This window comes from Dromiciops gliroides, chromosome 4, assembly GCF_019393635.1.
Source record: "Dromiciops gliroides isolate mDroGli1 chromosome 4, mDroGli1.pri, whole genome shotgun sequence".
In the NCBI taxonomy this organism is placed as follows: domain Eukaryota; kingdom Metazoa; phylum Chordata; class Mammalia; order Microbiotheria; family Microbiotheriidae; genus Dromiciops; species Dromiciops gliroides.
This window is the reverse complement of record NC_057864.1, coordinates 444,039,429-444,053,556: the sequence shown is the minus strand read 5'-3', so window position 1 is coordinate 444,053,556 and position 14,128 is coordinate 444,039,429. Positions and strand designations below refer to the sequence as shown.

The 14,128-nt window shown below is 43.4% G+C and overlaps 1 protein-coding gene across 1 annotated transcript in view; it reads left to right on the top strand.

Moving 5' to 3' along the window:
• The window catches only part of CASQ2 (calsequestrin 2), a 115,484-nt gene that overhangs the window by 81,284 nt on the left and 20,072 nt on the right, over positions 1-14,128 (top strand). The window contains exon 8 of the mRNA XM_044002638.1: positions 7,699-7,753. Within this exon, the coding sequence (XP_043858573.1) occupies positions 7,699-7,753 (55 nt within the window). The remainder of the gene's footprint in view (positions 1-7,698; positions 7,754-14,128) is intronic.

Genomic DNA, 14,128 nt, shown 5'->3' with positions numbered 1-14,128 from the left:
AGAGAGAGAGAGAGAGAGAAAGGAGAGAGGAGGGAGAGGGAGGGAAGGAAGGAAGGAAGGAAGGAAGGAAGGAAGGAAGGAAGGAAGGAAGGAAGGAAGGAAGGAAGGAAGGAAGGAAGGAAGGAAGGAAGGAAGGAAGGAAGGAAGGAAAAAAATATTCACTCCATACTCTCAGTCCATCAGTTTTCTGTCTGGAGTGGATAGTATTTTCATCATAAGTCCTCTGGAATTTTGGTGGGTCATTTTATTGATCAGTTACTAAGTCTTTCACAGTAGATTATCTTGACAATATTGCTATTACTGTGCAAATTGCTCTAGTTCTTCTCACTTCACTTTGCATCACTGGGGTCTTCCCAGGCTTTTCTAAAACCATCCCCCTCATCATTTCTTAGAGCACAATAGTATTCTATTGCATTCATTTGCCATAACTTGTTCAGTCATTCCTTAGTTGATGGGCATCCCCTCAGTTTCCAATTCTTTACCACCCCAAAAAAGAGTTCCTATAAAACTTTTGTACATTTAGTTCTTTTTCATTTTTCTTTGATCTCCTTGATGTATAGCTCTAGTATCAGTATTGACTGGTTCAAAGGACAAACACAGTTTAATGGTTCCAAATTGCTTTCCAGAATGCATAAATTAGTTCACAGCTCCACCAACAGTGCATTAGTGCTCCTGTTTTCCCACATCCTCTCTGGCATTTGTCATAAAGTGCATTAGCTTTAAGGCTGCACTCACTCAGGGGCAGTTAGGTGGCGCAGTGGATAAAGTACTGGCCCTGGATTCAGGAGGACCTGAGTTCAAATCCAGCCTCAGACAGTGACCCTGGACAAGTCACTTAACCTTCATTGCCCTGCCCCCTCAAAAAAAGACTGTACTCACTCATTCGTTTGTTTATTCATTTATCCCGTACACCCACTATGTGCTTAGATATGGCGTGATCTCTGCCATATAATTCCTGCCCTCAAGGAACTTACATTCTTGTGAAACATACATAGAGATGGAAAGTAGCTATGATACCCAGATTGCAGTATGGTCTAGTGGTATGGACAGGACTTGTAGTCACAAAGACCTGGATTCGAATCCCACCACAGTATGGGTGGGATATAGTATGTAGTATAATATATAGTATGACCCCATATAAATGTTGTCACTTAACCTCTCTGGGCCTGTTTCCTAATCTGTAAAATGAAAAGGTTGGATTTGATGACCTCTAAGGTCTCTTCCACCTCCAAATCTATGATCCTTAGAAGTATATCAAAGAGTTTTAAAACAAAGTGCTATGTAAGTTCTAAGAGAGAAGGTCATTACCAACTGTGAGAACCAGGGAGGGTTTCATGGAAGAGGCAACATTTGAATTGGGATGAATTGATTGAGTTTAAAAGTGGGGGGAGGTAATTTCACTTGATCCTCATCCTTCTGAGTGAATAGGTATTATTATCTCCAGTTTAAGAAGGACTTAACATAGGTCTGAGAGAGGTTAGATGACTTGTCCAAGGGCACACTATTAATGAGTTTCAGAGGCTAGATTGTTTTTTTTTTTTTTTGCAGGGCAATGAGGGTTAAATGACTTGCCCAGGATCATACAGCTAGTACGTGTCAAGTGTATAAGGCTGGATTTGAACTCAGGTCCTCCTGAATCCAGGATCAATACTTTATCCACTGTGCCCCTAGAGGCTAGATTTGAACCAATCTTTACCAAGTCAAGATCCAGCACTCTTCCCGCCAAACCACATTCGGTCTCAAGAAGATATAAGGAGGAAACCTCAGTGAACAATGTCATGTGCTAAGTCCCACACAGGCAACAGAGACACTAAGCACTATAGTTATCAAGAGAAACCATGGCCAAGGTTCAGTGAGTGGGTTTTGTCCTTCCTCACCGGTCAGAGAGCTGAATGTAAGATATATTTCACGATTAGACACCCCCATACATACACACATACACACATTACACCCTTCTTTCTTTCTTTCTTTCTTTCTTTCTTTCTTTCTTTCTTTCTTTCTTTCTTTCTTTCTTTCTCTTTCTTTCTCTTTCTTTCTCTCTCTCTCTCTCTCTCTCTCTCTCTCTCTCTCTCTCTCTCTCTCTCTCTCTCTCTCTCTCTCTTTCTCTTACACACACACACACACACACACACACACTAGTGCCTTGCTGCCCATGGGCTTGGATCATGAGAAAGGAAGACACTTTTGCAGAGACACACAAAGGCAGGAGTCCATATTCCTCCTCAATTCCTTGCTTTAATTTCATCCAGGGATCTCTCCCAATACTGGGGAGGGGAGAATGACATGAGCAACTCAGCACTTGGTAAAAAGGGGAGATGAGAGAGATTTATAGCCTAGGAATCAAAAAGAGAGCAACAGGCAGAGGCCTGCTCCCACCCCCTCCCCAGAATATCTTACCTAAGCTCTGCTTCTCCCCCAGGGCCTAGCAAATCTCTTTGTACAAGGTAGGTGATATACTTACAATCATTTCCACATACACAAATATGTCCAGACACAGACACAGACACATATACACAGATAGATAGGGACATCAACACATACACATACATACAACAATTCGTGTGCACATGTGTATATACATTCGTGAATATACACACAAATACATACAATGAACATCAACAATACACCTATATATACATACCCACATGTATATGTATATATATATATACATACATATCCAGAAATATACATACAGATACACATTTATACAAACACACAGATACATACTCACATAAGGCACATGTATACATATACATAGATATGCATGCATACACACATAGGATCACACATGATTCACACCCATATAATGCATACATATGGTTGTACATGAACACACACATAGAGATATACACACATACACATAGACACATACAATGCATCTATGCTTATGTGTACACATGCACAGATGTACGCATTCTATGCGTGCACATTGACACGTGCACATGCACACAAACATATATATGACTGACACATCTGTGTAGTCACATGTGTGGCGCACATATACACACAGACAAGCACTTTGTTTTTCACTACAGTTTGCTCTTCTTCCCTCCACAAGGCAATCCAATTTGGATCCAGGAAGATTCTAAAACTCATTTCTGAGAGGACTCCCAAAGGGCAGAGAGAAAGGAAGCCAGGCTCTCGGGGGTTAATGCCTCTCCCTTCAGTATGTGATAGATGGCAGGAGACAGAGAGCCTGGCCAGCCTAATGAGATCTGATCAGGGTATTCTGCCTAGCAATAATAGCAAATGTAAAAGAGTGAAACTTCACACTCTTCCCTTCTGTTTGCTGTCTGATTTGTATAATAATCCCGCACCCAAAACAAATGCCCCTGTCAAAATGCAATTCCCCAGAGAAGCTGGCCAAGGCCATGCCCACCCTCTTGTTTTTAATAATAATATTTTCCATTTAATCTCTTTTAGAATTTTTGGTGGTTTTGTCCCTTCCAAACTCAAAGGAAAAATTAGCATTTAGATAGGATTGTGCTACATTAAAAATCAATTGAAATGGAAACAGGGATGATGGGAGGCACGAGGCTCTGGGAGTTTTCTCTTTCTTTTCTTTTTTTTTTCCCCATAGGATGATTCTGCTGTGACATTCAGGCTGCCCAATGAACACCTCTGTCAGTGTCAACAGTAATCAGTATTCATTTTGCTTTTCTCTCCTCAGTCCCCTGGGTGCAGGGCTTTCACACTCGAGCCCCCCACAGCCCCCTGAGGCTCAGGTTTTTTTATGATATTGTTCCCTCAGAGCTTTCTTCTCTCTTCGCCACTAACATTAATAAATGCAGAATGCTAACACCCTTCTGGATTCTCTTGGAGACATGCAAGACAAAATGAACCTTGCCCTCTAGATTCGAGATGCCCTCCCTGGCTCCTCTGCCTCATTTTCCACCCCCATCCCTTACCCCACCCCCCAATCACATCTTTCACAGATGGAGCCGAGTTTTACAAGGAAATCATCCACCTTTTCCTTCCCCCAGGTTCTGTCTCCCCACTGGAGCTCCCTCTTCCTCCATCTCTCAAGAGAATGTAAGATCTTTGAGGGAAGGGATTGTCTCAGTTTTTTTATCCTAGTATCCTCAAGTGCCTAGCACAGTGCTTGGCAAATAGAATACCAATACATGCTTTTTAAAATGACTCAAATTTCATCTCAATCTCAGGGAGGTGCCAGGATACAGTGGAAAGAGCCCAAGTTCTGGAATTGGAAGACCTGGGTTCCAATCCTATCTCTGACTTGTACTTGCTGTGTAACCTTGGCCAAGTTAATTAACATCTTTGGGCCATCATTCCTCTATCTGTAAGACTGGTTGGGGAGGAGTGGTATTAGATTAGAGAGATGAACTTTAAAGTCTCTTAAACTCTGGATCTTCCTGTGGAAAAACCGCTAGGTTAGGCAGCTGGTGCCACATTGCACAGAGTACCCAGACTGGAGTCAGAAAGACCTGAGTTCAAATCCAGCCTCAGATACTTACTAGCTATGTGACCCTAGGCAAGTCACTTCACCTGTCTGTCTCATTTGCCTCATCTATAAAGTAGGGGAAATCATAGTACTACCTTCTAGGATTTTCTTTGGAGATAAAGTGAGACAATATTTTTAAATACTTAAAATGCCATACCTACATTTTAGTTATTATTGTTGGGTTTTGTTGGTTGTCATTGTCATTGCTGTTGTTGTTATGCTAAAAAGTCCTGGGTTCAAATTCTTGCTGCCAGTTACTTCTCCTCATCTGTGGTCTTCTGTTTCCTCATCTCTACAATGAGGGGATTCAACGACATTAGTGGTGTCCAACTCAGATAGAAAGAGGGATGGCTAAACCATGTCTAATGATTCCTGAGGGACACATTAACTTAAAAAACAGTAATAATATTGTCTGTGATTTGCTGTATTTTTATTTATTTTCTATATGTTCCTTTTCATCTAGTTCAGGATGTATGGTGCCCATGTCTTTGATACCTCTGGACTAGATGTCCTTTAAGGAACCTTTTGGTACTAGGTCAGTGATCCTAAGATCCCTCATAGGGATGAGGCTTTAGAACATGACATTTAAAGCTGGAATGAAATGGTCAAGTCTAATTGTCCCATTTTACAAATGAGAAGATTGAAGCCCTAGGAGACTGACTTGTCCAGAAGGGGAAATGACTGGTCCAAAATTACACTGGTAATATTGGAGGTGGAATTAAAACCCAGTTCCTCTGATCATTTATTCAGCATTCTTTTCAACGTGCCACAATGAGTGGCTATCTCCCAATGTCTCCTGCAAGGTTGGGAAGAGAGAGCATGGAAGGGGAAGATTAGGGGGAGGAACAGAGAGATGGGTAAGGAATCTAATGGAGATCCAAGATAGCAATATAGAAATCGGGGGGGGGGGGAGGAGAGAGAATGAAAATCTTAGCCCCCAACTAGTCTGCTGGTTTTGCTAATCCCCAAAGGAAGATTCATGGGACATATTCATAAACCTGTAAGGGCTCCCCAAGATGTTGCCTTTGCATATGTTGTCACTATTAACTAAACCTTCCAAAGATGGAATAGGTAAGCATTTGGTGGATTTTATTTTATTTGCTGAACAGGAATTATTTGGTAACTTTAACTGCTAGGAGAGAGGGTGGAATGCAATGTAGAAAAAAAAACAGAGTGGAAAAACAACATTGAAAAACCATTTATTAAGCACTTCCCTTGTGCAGAGCACTGTCCTGGGCCCTGGAGGAGACATAAAACTTAGATCAGACATTCAAAGAAGGCCGTTTGCTTTCTTTTTTTTCCTGGCTATAACTTTTTCCCTTCACCCCCCTTCCCAAGTGCTGACTAATCATATGTGTGTTTATTTTGTAGTACAGAAACTTTTTCAATACAGAGCCTTGATGCTGAGTAAGCCAACTTTCTAATTATGCCCATGTTCACAGGCCTGGTTGTCGTACTAGGTCTCCATATCCTGACTTCTCCCAGAAAGAGAGACAGAAAGACAGAGACAGAGACAGAGATAGACAGAGACAAAGACAGAGACAGAGAGACAGAGACAGAGTAAGGGAGGGAGGGGAGAGGGAGGGAGGGAGGGAGAAATGAGAGGCTGACATTAAAACATTTATAATGCCATGTACTGCTGATCATACTTATGGATAAGCAAGATATGGTAGGAAGGGGCCTGGGTTCAGAGCCAGAGAACCTGAGTTTGAATACCAGCTTGGTCGCAATCACTTAACTTTTCGGGCCTTATTCCTCATCTGTAAAATGAAGGTACTGGAATATGGAACCCAAGGGTCCCTTCCAGTTTTAAATCCTATGATTATAAATTGATGGTCTCTACCTGTTGTCCTATAAAGCTCATTTAAAAAAAATAAATGTGGTATTATGGAAAGAGCCTTGGAGTTGGAACCAAAAGACCCTAACTCTACCATTTAGTATCCATGGTGCCTTGGGCAAGTCACTTAACTTATCTAAGCCTCAGTTTCCTCATCCATAAAATGTAAGTAAATACTTGTCCAACCTAACTCTCAGAATAGAGAGAATCCAACAAGATCATATATATAAAGTTCTTTGTAACTCCAATGTACTCTATAGAGGTACTATTATTATCATTGACAAAGAAAAGTGTTAATAATAATAATAATAATAATAACTATAAGTGATAACTGATGATGAAATGTTACCACAAACAAGCACTTCTAATTCCCATCCAGATTGTTTTCTGGAAAAACTAAAGCCCGATAAAACTTAATACTGCATTTAAGCCAAATTCATCATCACTTTCATGTGGCTTGAACTGTTTGTTTTCATAAACTCAACTGGTTGACCCAAGTAAGAAACAAGGACAACAAACTTGTACTTTAATGGTGCTATGCCATTTAGCCAATTCATCTATCCAATTGCCTTCCTCTGAAATCATCTTTTTTGTGTTTCCTTGGACTCTCCCCATGAAGCTGAGTTACCTAAACCTTCCAGAACTTAAACTCCTTGACCTCAGGGACCAGTTCTTGTTTTTCTCCATGTGTCCCCAGAATCCAGATGTGCAGGTTCTAAATAAGATGCTCATTGAATTAAATTGAATTCATTATCTCAGACCATCAGAAAGGTGTAGTGGCACATACACATAGGGAAGAGTGAGGCTGGTGGATCTCTTGAGCTCAGAAGTTCTGAGATGACGTAGTCTAAGCTCATTATATATCCACTCTGGAGAAAAAGAAGAGGGGGGAAATGCTGGAGGAAGGAAGGGAGGGATGGCTGGAGGAAGGAAGGGAGGGAAGGCTGGAGGAAGGAAGAGAGGAAAGGATGGAGGAAGGAAGGGAGGGAGAAAGAAAGGAAAAGAGAAAGGAAGAGAGGGAGAAAGGAAGAGAGAAAGAAAGGAAGAGAAAAGGAAGGAAGAAAGATAGATAGATAGATAGATAGATAGATAGATAGATAGATAGATAGATAGATAGATAGATAGATAGATAGATAGATAGATAGATGATAGACAGAAACAAAGTTAGTTTTAAGCTCCTGCTATGTGGCAGATACTATCTTAGGCATGAGGGATACAAATACCAAAGTGTCTGTCCTCCTAGAGCTTAGATCCTAAGATGAGTTTCCTCCTCACCTACACATACACATTACATTCCTACTTCCTTAAAATTCCTATTTCTGATTCTTTTCTCCATTTATTTAATATTCCCTATTTATGTCCAGTTTGGAGCATGATTCTTAATTCTTGTTGTCCACAGGAAGATGATCTGAATGGGATCCACATCGTGGCCTTTGCAGAGAAAAGTGACCCGGGTAGGAACCTTTCTTTCTCCCTTGTACACCTTCCATAAGAGCTGACTTGGTTTATTCCTGGAGCCCTGCACCCCACCCCCCAGGGCTGCCTTCTCTTCACAAAGGACTAGGGGAATAGCTGCCAGAGTAGGGGGCAGGGCAGGGAGAAGGGGGGGCAGGAAAGAAGCAGTCTATCAATTCCAGGAGCTCCATGAAGACTGCTCTTCCTATCCCTCCCTCCCTGTATCTGAAGCAAATCCAGGAGACACTGGATACCCTAGTGGTCATGCAATTGGGAGAGAGTCAATTCTCAATGATCTATGCCAGCAAAGAGAAACTTAACTGTGGCTAATCAAAATACATATGATACACTCAACAGCCAAAGTGTACAGGGAGAGATACTGAGAATTCAGGATAGATGATAAAATGTCAAAGCTCTGTAACTCTGTGTGTGTGTGTGTGTGTGTGTGTGTGTGTTGGGGGAGGGGGCGAGCAATTCATTATTTTTGTTATACTAATTTTAACACACATAACAGCATAGAGAAGTGTGTAGAGGGCTGGCCTTCTAGTCAGGAAGACCTGGGTTCAGATGCTGCTTCTGTCACTTCCTAGCTGTGTGACCCTGGCCAAGTCACTTACCTCCTCAGTGTTCTAAGCAACTTACTGAGGCTGTAAATTTCAGAGAAGGTGGTCTTTCTACATTAGTAGAATCCCCTATCCAGGAATTCTCCATGAATTGACAACAAAATCATAGGTTCCCTATCCCCGAGGACATTAAGGAGAGACATTTTGTCATGGTTAATAACAAAAGTCAGTGTCAAAGTCAAGACCTGAATTCAAATCCTGACTCTTAGGCACTAATTGTCTGTGTGGCTTTGAACTAGGTCTGGACTCAAACACCCTGGGTTCATAGCCCATCTTTGATCCTTACTATTTATTTTGGCACCTACTATATACAAGACTTTGCAAATACTGTCTCATTGGATCCTCACAACAATCTTGTGAAGGAGGAGCTATTATTATCTGCATTTCACAGTCGATGAAGGTGAGGCAGGGACTTCTCTGAGCTCACACAGTTAATAAACATCTGAGGCCAAATTTAAACTCAGTTCTTCGTGACTCCGGGCCCAGTGCTCTATCCACCACACCCACTAGACAATGGGCAAATCCATAAACTTCCCTGTGCCTCAGTTTCCTTGTCATTATAGTGAAATGGTTTAACTAGACAGAGTTTGGGGTCCTATCTAGCTCTGAATCTGTGATCCAAGGATTTCAGGACTGCTCGGCTTCTAAGTGGCCTTCAGCACCTCTTTAAAATCCGAAGTTGAAAAGTAGGTTCTCCCCCGGATCGTGAGAGAGAGTTTTCTCTGCCAATGTAAGCCCAGGTCAGGAAAAAAAGACGCTAAATCCTCCAGTAAAAATCTATTCTAATGATTCCTCAGATACAGGGCTTACCCTCTCAGTGGTTCACCACCTCTGACAGGTCCTTCCAAGCTGTCAAGGCTGGTAGATTGACTGTATGTTGGTCTGACAACCTGCCTCACAAGGGTGGCCACAGGAACACGGAGTCTTTGGGGCATTAGCAAATCACAAAGAGCATTCAATAAGTAAGTCACAGAGGGGCTGTAATCTTCACCGGTGAAAGAAGCAGCCACGATGACAAAATCTTGGATCTTGGACAATGAAATTAAAATGGTGGTTTGATTAAATCGTTTGGATGGAAGAGTTTCTATTAAACACGGCAGTTTACTGGATGGCCATATCTATTTATGCCATAAAATATTTCCTCTGCTTCGGAAGGTGACTGGAAAGAAATCTAATCTAGTCCCCAAATTGGGTGGAAAATGGGCAGCACAGCTTATCCCTAAACTGTCAGTCGCTGCTAGATGGAGTGGCATTTTCATAGCCAACCAGTGGTGTGTTGATTTCACTTGTGTTTAAGTGAAATAGCAAAGGGAAGGAGAGAGACAGACAGGCAGACAGAGAAAGAGACAGAGACACACATAGAGAGACACAGAGAGAGAGAGAGAGAGAAAGAGAGAGAGAGAGAGAGAGAGAGAGAGATGCTCAGAAAGAATTAATTTTAGGGCTTTCTCTCTGTCAAGACTTGTGCCAAAGTGGCAGTATTGTGTAGTAGTAGAAAGAAAGAGCCGTGCTTTTGAGATCAGAGGACCTGAATTCAAATCCTGGCTCTGGGGCTCAGTTTCTTTCATTGTAAAATGTGGGGAGGAGACCAGCTGGTTTCTCTCTTTTTTTGCAGGACAATGAGGGTTAAGTGACTTGCCCAGCCAGGGTCACAGAGCTAGTAAGTGTCAAGTGTCTGAGTCCAAATTTAAACTCAGCGTCTCCTGATTCCAGGGTCAGTGCTTTCTCCACTGTACCACCTAGCTGCCCCCAACTAGCTGGTCTATTACATCCCTTCCAGTTCTAAATTCCATGATCCTATGAGAATCTGTGCTGGCTCTAAAGGGGAACATATAAGTGAAGAAGCTGGTAGATGACAAACTCCAAGAGGTCAGAAACTTTCTCATCCCTCTGTTTCCCACAGTGCCAGGCACACACTGAGCTCTCTATAAATATCTGTTGGTTGCATTTGTGAATTAATGAATGGTAAAGTCAGGTTCAGAGGAGACTTGACCTACATTTTTTTTCCGGGCAATGAGGGTTAAGTGACTTGCCCAGGGTCACACAGCTAGTTAAGTGTCAAGTGTCTGAGGATGAATTTGAACTCAGGTTCTCCTGAATCCAGGCCCAGTGCTTTCTCCACTGTGCCACCTAGCTGCCCCGAGACTTGTCGTAATTTAAGAAAGGAGGGAGGGAGGGGCAATGTCACTTGAACCCAACAAGCTGCCATGTGGAGCTCTGGGTTAAATGTCTCAAAGGAGCTTTGGTTGTGAGGAAATATCTACAATCCAATCTGCTTCCCATGCTGTGGACCTCTAAGAGAGTATGAAGGTTTGGGCAGCTAGGTGGCACAGTGGATAAAGCACTTGCCCTGGATTCAGGAGGACCTGAGTTCAAAATCAGCCTCAGACACTTGACACTTACTAGCTGTGTGACCCTGGGTAAGTCACTTAATCCTTATTGCCCTGCAAAGAGAGAGAGAGAGAGAGCTAGTGAGCGAGCAGGTTTTAGGAGAATAAGATTAGAAATGAAAGGAAGCCAAGACACCATCTCGTGCAAAAGGGTCATGGAGGTCAAGGGACTCGGTCCAGTTCAGTCAGTCAGTCAGTCAATCAGTCAGTCAGTCAGTCAACAAGCATTTATTTAACACCCATGGTGTGCCAGGTACTGTAAGCACCAGGGACGGAAAGAAGCAGAAACATTCCCTTCTCTCAAGGATCTCCCAGTCTATCGGGAAAGTCGACATGCAAACAGCTATGTACAAACAAGCTATAGACAAGGTAAATTGGAGGGAAGCCTAAAGAGAAGGCACATGCATTAAAAGGGGTCGGGCGGGGGCAGCTAGGTGGCGCAGTGGTAAAGCACCGGCCCTGGATTCAGGAGGACCTGAGTTCAAATCCGGCCTTGGACACTTGACACTTACTAGCTGTGTGACCCTGGGCAAATCACTTAACCCCCATTGCCCTGCAAAAAAAAAAAAAAGGGGGTCGGGCAAGGGCTCTCGCAGAAGATGACATTTTAGCTGGGACTCAAGGAAGTCGGGGCAGCCAGGAGGCAGATGGGGATGAAGGGCATTCCAGGGGTGAGGACGGCCAGAGAAAATGCCTGGAGATGTCTTGTGTGAGAAACACCGGATGGCAGGCAGAGTGCTTGCAAAGGAAAAACTAAATCTCAGGGGTAGCTAGGTGGCGCAGTAGATAGAGCACTGGCCCTGGATTCAGGAGGACCTGAGTTCAAATCCAGCCTCAGACACATATCACTTACTAGCTGTGTGACCCTGGGCAAGTCACTTAACCCAAACTGTCCTGCAAAAACAAACAAACAAACAAACAAACAAACAAAAAAACTAAATCTCAGAATCCCAGGAAGGTAGGAAGGAGCCAGACTGAAAAGCTTGAAAAGCCAAGCAGAATTTTATATTTAGTCCTGGAAGTAATAGGGAGCCATTGGATCTTATCAACTAAGGAGGTAACGTGGTCAGATTTGAGCTTCAGGGGAAAAAAGAAGACTGGAAGCTGAGTAAAGGTTGGACTGGACAGACCTAGTTACTCTAAAATTCCCTATCTGGTTGTCTTCGAGCTGTTGTAGACCAGAGAAAGAGAGAAATAGCCTAAGAAGCCAGTTGCCCAAGGTTTACAAGCTATATCCAAAGAGAATGGGGCTCCTAGCATTGTGTGAGCAAGGATGAAATCATCATTCACAGCAGCCACCTGGCCAGTCTCCAGCAGCTCCTACTTCCTCCTCTGCATGCTCCCCCTCCTCTAGCCCCCCCCTTCCCCCTCCCAGGTTTGTGACTAAGCCTGCCCTCCTCTCGAAGAACAATGCAACAGAGGCCTCCCTGAAAGTTGCACTAACCTGTTTGACTGAGATTGGAGCTGTAATGAATCAAGCTCCTGAAAAACGCCTTTCACCTCCTCCCTGCACAATATCCTTGGGCCCAGATCCTTGCCTGCTCCCAAGGGGCCCAGGGCAGGGCCAGGGCAGGCCAGCCTTAGAGTGGGGGCGGTGGGCAAGCCAGGCTGCCACTCCCTTCACAGGGGGAAGCGACTCTCATCCAGAAATAGAAGGGATTTTCTGGGGGAGCCCCTGGCTACAAGTCTGGTCAATTATTGACATCAACATTGTGTGATGTCTCTCCCAAGGAGGGAGGTGGGTGGTAGAAAGACCACTTTCTTTCAATGCATCCTGACCTCCCTCTCCCCCTCCCCCTCTCCTTCCGGCTCCCCTGTGTGGTGTCTTGTTGGTCTTGAAGAAATGCTATGTTCTGTTGCTTGTAGGGTTGATTCCCCACTCACCAAATAGCCCACTACACACACACACACACACACACACACACACACACACACACACACACACACAAAGAGGCATGTGTAAGCTCTCCTGAAACATAAAGACCATGGTCAGAAATGGTGCCTCAGAACGTCTGGGAAGGAGGGCTGACACAATGCCATCACAGAATGTCCGTGTTGGAAGGAGTCTGGGAGGTCAATTGAGTCTAACCCTCTCTTTTGACAGACAAAGTTCAGAAAAGTTAAATGCCTTAAGGTCACATAGCCAGTTAGTTGGTAGCTGAACTGGAAACCAGGACTCCCCCATACTCAGTTCAGTGGTCAATTTCACAACCTTCCCAGTGTAACCCTATGCAGGAAGCAAACCCAAGTGGAGTAGAGGCAATGTCAGGGAGAAGAGAAGAGAGAGGTAAACAAAGGGACTGAAGGAGCAAGGAGACAATCTTCCATGGCGAGGGCAGAGTGTGGACACTTCCAGCCAATCTCAGTGCAGAAAGATGAATGGACTCCCTCTCTCCTGCCTCCTCACAGGGACCTTTTTCAGAATTTGGATTCTCTGCTTAGATCAGAAGGCCTTCAAGCCTTCCAGCAGGCAGTAATTTGTCATAGAGGATAAAGCCCTGGATTTCAAAAGCTGAAAGGGTTTACATCTAGCACAGTCCCTTCATTTGATAGATGAGGGAACTGAGTCTCAGAGGAGCAGACTGATTTGCCCAGAGTCACCCAGGTAGTAAGCAGCAGAGCTGGGATTTCAACCCAGATCCTGATTCCAAATCCAGCAATCCTTCCACTTCCCCTATGCTTCCTGGAACACCCTGGCAACTGGAAGACTTGGATTCAAATCCCACCTCAGACACTTAGTAGGTGTGTAACCTTGGACTCAGCTTCCTCCCTTGTAAAATGGGAGAAATAATAGCTCTTACTTCATAGGATCTTCCTGAGGATCAGATGGGATGTTATATGTAAAGAACTCTGGGGGGGCAGCTAGGTGGCACAGTGGATAAAGCACTGGCCCTGGAATCAGGAGGACCTGAGTTCAAATCCAGCCTCAGAAACTTGACACTTACTAGCTGTGTGACCCTGGGCAAGTCATTTAACCTTCATTGCCCCACCATAAATAAACAAATGAATGAATGAATAAATAAATAGATAGATAAACAAACAAATAGATAAATGAATGAATAAATAGATAGATGGATAGATGGGCAGATAGATAATAAATAAATAAACAAATAAATAAATGAACAAATGAATGAATGAATAAAAAGAACTCTGGAAACCTTCAGATGCCATATAAATGTGAGCTATTGATTGTTGTCAACTTCATAAGTCTGGGGCCCAAGTATTTGACTGCCTAGTGAGAACACTGGACTCAGAATCAGAAACCTTGGTCTAAGTCTCACCCATATAACCTTAGGAGAGTCACAGCAACTCTTTAAGCCTCAGTTTCTTCATCTGTAAAATGGGGATAATAATACTGGTA